The sequence below is a fragment of the Haplochromis burtoni genome, unplaced genomic scaffold, assembly GCF_018398535.1.
Source record: "Haplochromis burtoni strain Fernald_Lab_line unplaced genomic scaffold, NCSU_Asbu1 Contig_81, whole genome shotgun sequence".
Classification (NCBI taxonomy): Eukaryota; Metazoa; Chordata; class Actinopteri; order Cichliformes; family Cichlidae; genus Haplochromis; species Haplochromis burtoni.
In genome coordinates this window covers 1-6,724 of record NW_024582442.1, presented here as the reverse complement: position 1 = coordinate 6,724, position 6,724 = coordinate 1, and the positions used below count along the sequence as shown (strand labels likewise).

The 6,724-nt window shown below is 37.2% G+C and overlaps 1 protein-coding gene across 1 annotated transcript; it reads right to left on the bottom strand.

The window, feature by feature from the left end:
* Positions 1 to 1,969: 1,969 nt before the first annotated feature.
* Positions 1,970 to 5,444, bottom strand: LOC106633248 (nuclear GTPase SLIP-GC; the record flags this gene model as incomplete). The annotated part of the gene is given in 8 exon segments (XM_042222189.1): positions 1,970 to 2,767; positions 3,573 to 3,714; positions 3,799 to 3,880; positions 4,379 to 4,509; positions 4,615 to 4,723; positions 4,926 to 5,043; positions 5,188 to 5,339; positions 5,430 to 5,444. Coding segments are annotated over 7 exon segments (690 nt in total), but the record flags the coding sequence as incomplete, so codon positions are not given.
* Positions 5,445 to 6,724: the final 1,280 nt, after the last annotated feature.

Here is a 6,724-nt window from a genome sequence, read left to right as displayed (position 1 = left end):
TGGCTGAGGTCCTTCACGATCTTCCTGGCCTTGGTCCAGCACCGCCTGCTGTAGATTGAGTGCAGGTCAGGGAGCTCGGAGCGGATGGTGTGCTCAGCTGATCGCACAACCCTCTGTAGAGCTTGTCTGTCCTGCATGGTGCTGTTCCCGAACCAGGTTGAGATGTTCCCCATCAGGATGCTCTCTATGGTGCACGAGTAAAAGTTCTTGAGCACCTTGGAGGGCAGTCGGAAGTCTCCCAAGTGTCTGAGGTGGTAGAGACGCTGTCGGGCCTTTTTCACCACAGTGTTGATGGATCTGCCCCTTTGACCAAGGTCAGAGCCACATCACCAGGCTCCTGATTGGTTGTCGTGGCGTGTTTTGATGCTGGAGTTCAGATTTTTCCAACTCAAGCGGTAGACGCGAAACACGCGTATGCACAAAATGCAACACAAAAACTGACGCGCGTGGTTTTATTCGCGAGCCAAACGCGCCAGACGTGTACACTGACGCCCGTTTCTCGCGTTTTCGTGATGCAAATCTGCTTCCAAATTTTCGCGGGACACGAAATCGCGTGACATCGCGCTTTTTCCATTGACTTTACATGTAAACCTGACGCTCTGGCCGCCTCTATCGCGTTTGGTGTGAACACACGGTTAGAGTGCGGAAAACCTCTAAACCTCAGGCTTAAAATGACCAACAGTCTCCTTTAAAAAGGACATAGTCACAGGCTCAAACCTGTCAAGGACAGCAAAGCAGGAAGCAGAGACTGAGGGGTCATGAGCACAAGGCAAGATTTGAGCCCTTGTGGAGGAGACCTTCTCAATAAAAAAAATGTAAAAAATTTTCACAGGCTTCAGACGAGGGCTTGATACAGTCGATATGTGGTGCACTAAGAACAGAGTTAATAGTTAAAACACACGGGTTGTGACAATTTGACAGAATAATGTCAGATATGTGTTTCTTTTGGCATCTTTTACAGTTTTTTGATATTGAAGCCAACAGTCCTTTAGCATCTCGAATGACACTTGTAGTTCGTCCTTTTCCCACTTGTGTTCAGCTTGACGGTACTCACATCTGACAGCTTGGGTCATGTCGTTCAGCCAGGGCTCAGATTTAGCTTTAGGCAGTTTGGTTTTTAATGGAGCGACAGTGTCCAAAGCAGTCCAACAGGTGGAATAAAACCATGAGCTCAGTTCCTCAGTCTGGCTGCATAAAAACTATGGGATTGTACAGTTCTGGTTAAAAACTGTTGAAAACCCAGCAGCAGCATGAGGTTTAACTGAGGTACAGGCAAGAGGAACTTCAAACATTACAGGACTGTGGTCAGAAAACACAGCATCACAAATCTCTACGTTAAAAACATAAAAACTATGAGTTAAAACAGGATCAAGTATGTGTCCGCGTTCATGTGTGGGACCAGTCAAACATTGCACCAGATTAAAAGAATCAATTTAAAAAGCTCTTTGCCATGGGCATATCAGGACAACACACATGAATATTAAAATCCCCAACAATAAGAACACAATCATATTTTGGCAAGTATTCAGCCAAGAAGTCATTCACAAAGTCCTTATTTTATTTTGGAGCAGCCCAGCTGAAACACAGACAGTTTAAAGCTGGTGAATGACGGGGTTGATAGCTGCTTACATTTAAAATGACTTTAAAAATCGTAGCTATTCCTCCTCCTTGGCCCAACATACGCAGGGAATTAAAGTAGCAGCAATTGTTATTGATCTATAAGGAAGAATATTATTTTTCTGTATTTGATTCTTTTAGTAATTTAAATTATTTTAAATTATTTCAATTAATTTGTATCTATATATTAGCTTAAATTGAAATGGATAAATGAACAACTGTTTAGTGGAAATAGTTTTGGTGATTTGCAGTATTATATTGTGAAACTGACTCTAAAATTTGATTCATATATTTTACAATTTCAAAACTTAAATTTTTATATTTTAATGAGTGAAGAGGGAAAAAGCTATCAAAAGAATGTGAAATTAAACTAAATTATAATAAAACTGAGGAAATCTTTCATAGGTAACTTTCCAAGTCAAAGTTTTGTGAACAAAGGGCTATCTTATCACACTGCAGTTGCCCAGGAGATACACAGGAGAAGGAAGGGGGACTCCCAGCAGTTGACAATAGGCTGACAGTGGCAATTCTAAGTGGCCGTATGTGTATATAGTGTTTAGTTTTAGTTTAAAATGCATATCTCAGCTTGTAATTTAGTGTTAGCTGAAGCTTGCAACCTGTAAGTAGTTTTTACCAAGCAGCTTAGTTTTAGGGCAAGTAAAGGACAAGAACAAGGTTTGAAAAACATTTTCATCTTACAAAAACACTTAAATCAAGGTTTATTGAACCGTATACAAAATTTAAATGTTTGCATGCATATACAAATTAGAAACAACAAAAAATAAAATTATAAACTAGTAGCTGAAGTAGAAGCTGATAGTAATGCTGGTGTATTATTATTCATGACACCCAAAGAAACCAATGTAATGCAGGGAAAAAAATTCTGATTCTGAAATTGCAATAAAAAATATTGTGCTATATAAGGCTCAAAGATAAAACTGAAAAACATATCCATAAACTAATGGCTCTCATTTCAATGAACTAAGACTTAGCACATGCAATTAAAACATTAGAATATACTATAAGATGCTAAAATGTGATGCAGAAATAAATCAATGTCTTCTTCTGATTATCCAAATCAGGCTTGCCAGGGATATAAGTTCTAGTTTAGTAAAAGCAATATTTATGTAATTAAACACAAAACAGTTAACAACAACAACAATCTTTATTTATAGAGCACATTTAAAAACCAACGGCATGCCAAAGTGCTTAACATAAAACAAATGAACACAAGTATAATCAGAGTCATAAAAAAATAAAAGTGTAAAATTATGTTCACAGGAAAAAGCCACCAATAGAAAAATATAACTATAGCACATAACTATAGCACAATATAACTATGCCATCAAAACACAATGGCGATATGACATACACAGCGCAAATAAAAGCATGATAGGAAAATTAATATAAAAACTCACTGCAAACAAGGCCAGCATAGAAAAAGCAAGATTAAACAAATACGTTTTAAGCCGTGATTTAAAAGATTGAATAGAGTCAGACGCCCGGATACCAATCGGAAGGTTGTTCCACAACTCTGGTGCAGCCAGAGCAAACGCTCGATCACCTCTAGACTTCAGCCGAGATCTAGGCTGCACCAACAGTAACTGTGAGGATGATCTTAAAGCCCTAGCAGGAACATATGAGCTTAGGAGTTCCTTAAGATAGCTCGGTGCTGTGTTATTAGTGATTTTAAAAGTAAACAGCAAAATTTTAAATTGGATACGGTATTTCACAGGCAACCAGTGCAAATCAGCTAGGACGGGAGTAATGTGGGCAAACTTCCTAGTTTTGGTTAGAATGCGTGCAGCAGCATTTTGGACTGTCTGTAATCTATGAAGGAGGGCAGAGTGGAGACCAAAATAGAGTGAATTGCAGTAATCCAGCCTCGAGGTTACAAAGGCATGGATGAGCTTTTCCAGGTCTTTATGCGGGATATACTGCCTGGCCTTAATTAATCAAAGCTGATTAATTTAAGTATTACAAAAATAATAATAACATTTTTATTTTTACCCAGCTACTGTTGTAACATTTCTTCATCTTGACCACCTTGAAGTTGATTATAATGTGTTGTCAAAGTCTCAAGATACTCTGAAACATCTAAAACAACAAAGTGATTTTATTAATAATACATACAGGATTCCTAGTACTCAACATGAAAGATTTACTTTATATTCTGTTTACCTGGGAGTGAGTAGGCAGCAGTCTTCAGTGAGAATTCAATGGCTTCCTTCATGATTTTCTCAAGCGTGAACAGCATGACTTTCTAATTTAACATAAGAGCATTTATTAGTTTTCACAGAGCCAAATTATGAGTTAAAAAAAAAGACTTGAATTACTGGTTACATGTTTGTTTAGAGTGAGAATTATTAAAGTGCTGAAAGTAGCCTTTTTCAGTTTAAACTCTTCTATTGGAGTCCTAATTGTAACACTCAGTACAAATTTAACAGCCACCTCACTAATGTTTTAAAAAAACAAAAAACAACAAATAGAAGAACTTGGTTTACATTCTGCTTAGACTGGGCAATAGTACTGATTCTGATATATATGTATTACAGAAATATAAAAGAAGCCTTTATGTGAACGAAGAACATTTTGCAAGATAACTTTAGACTATGTTTTTTCTAATTTTCTATTTTGAACAAATTTGATTCTTTTTTTCAGTTTATGCTATTTGTATATGTACAGCACTTTGGGAACCCTGGTTTAATTTAAAGTGCTTTATAAATAAAGGTGGTATGGTATGTTATATAATGTGACAAACCTTCAATGCATCCATCTTCATCAACATGGTCTTTTTTGCCTCCTCATACATTTTCTTATTTGAGTATACATGTCTCTCAATAGTCTTCCTCATGTTTTCCAGTGCTCCAGTTTTCTCAATTTTTTTTGCTTCTACAAGAAGACACAAGGTTTTGCAACAAAAAAGAACCCAAAACTTTTTATGCATAATTGCGATGAATGCCTACATTCACAATAAATGCAAATGTGTCAACTTACCAATGTAACATTTTGTCATGTTTTCCTTAACTGTCTCTGTTAGACTGGTGTAGATTTTCTTCTTCTGCTTCAGGATGAATTTCTCCATTTGAGCCTTCATTTTGTCCTCCTTAGAAATAGGAAACATTGGTAAAAATGTATTTAAAAAAAAAAAAACAAGAGATCAAGCTAATAGAGATGATTCTATTTTTTTCTCCAAAAGTTAATTAGAGCAGAACATACTAATATTTACACATTCTATTTTTTGTGTAAATATTAATCTTGATGGTAATGGAATCATAAACAGGAGAATTTACAATTAGACAGTGTACCTGTGTCTGAAGAAATATCAGCTGTAGTTCGACATCATTGTATTTTTTAATCAGTGAATTGGTGCCAAGTGAAAACCTACTTATGGCTCCTTTGAATGATCCACATTTAATGTCATTTCTGAAAAATGTGTTTCAGAATAATAGTGTTGATGGCAGCATTGACAAGTGAATAATGTGTATAATGTATATGAGAGAGAGAGAAAGAGAGAGAGAAAAACACTTAATATGATAACACTTTATTATTTATTCTGTTTATTCTTACGGGAAGGTCTCTCTGAACTTTTTATCAATGCTGTCAGTCAGGCATGAAGCCAACATCATGTTGAGGTCTATTTGTTCCCCGGTTTTTTTTATTGTGTGGATGCCATCCTTCTTAACTACAGCCTGTAGTGTGCTGAAAAAACTGGGCTCTTTCTAAAACAAATCAGCAAAACATTTTTAAATGCATGCTCATAAAGAGTGCAAAATCTGCTGCTTTGATTTAATTATAATTAAGATACATACATCACGATCCAAAAAAAATTTCAGTCTTTTTCAGAGGTTTTGGAATTTTTAACGCCTTCTGTAAGACAATGTTCAAAATCCTTGATCGCTTCATCAACTGCTCTTTTGACTTGATCAAGTTGTTCTCTCAAGTTTTTCTCGAGAACTTTACATACATCATCTGCTTTTCCAACATCCTGAAATTAAAAACAAATATGTATGATTTATTTTTTATAAAGCAGTAATAACATAAATACAACTCTCTATTTTCATTCATCATTTTGAATTTTTTTTCAGTCAGTAAATCTCTGTTACTTACACACACACACACTTTTTTAATATATTTTTTATTTTACATATTTTTTTTAGGTGTCAGAGTTAGGGTTATGCAGACATTTCAAGTTATACATTTTCATATTACACTGAAAAAAATATAAACGCAACACTTTTGTTTTTGCTCCCATTTTTCATGAGCTGAACTCAAACATCTGAAAATTTTCTACATACACAAAAGACCCATGACAAATATTGTTCACAAATCTTTTTAAATCTGTGTTAGTGAACACTTTTCCTTTACCAAGATAATGCATCCCACCTCACAGGCGTGGTATATCAAGGGGCTGATTAGACAGCATGAATAATGTACAGGTGTGCCTTAGACTGCCCACAATAAAAGGCCACTCTAAAATGTGCACAGTTTTGCTTTATGGGGGTGGAGGGGCAGAAAACCAGTCAGTATCTGGTGTGGCCACCATTTGCCTCACGCAGGGCAACACCTCCATCGCATAGAGTTGATCAGGTTGTTGATCGTGGCCTGTGGAATGTTGGTCCACTCCTCTTCAATAGCCGTACGAAGCTGTTGAATATTGGCAGGAACTGGAACACGCTGTCGTATACGCCAATCCAGAGCATCCCAGAACATGCTCAATGGGTGACACGTCTGGTGAGTATGCGGGCCATGTGAGAACTGGGATGTTTTCAGCTTCCAGGAATTGTGTACAGATCCTTGCAATATGGGGCCGTGCGTTATCATGCTGCAACATAAGGTTTATGGTTGTGGATAAATGGCACAACAATGGGCCTCAGGATCTCGTCACACTACCTCTGTGCATTCAAAATGCCATCAATAAAATGCACCTGTGTTTGTTGTCCATAGCATACGCCTGCTCATACCAGAACGCCACCGCCACCATGGGCCACTCGATCCACAACGTTGACATCAGCAAACTGCTCACCCACACGACGCCACACACACTGGCTGTGTCCCAATTCAGGGTCTGCACGCTTGAAGTACGCATTTTAAGTGCGATTACGTC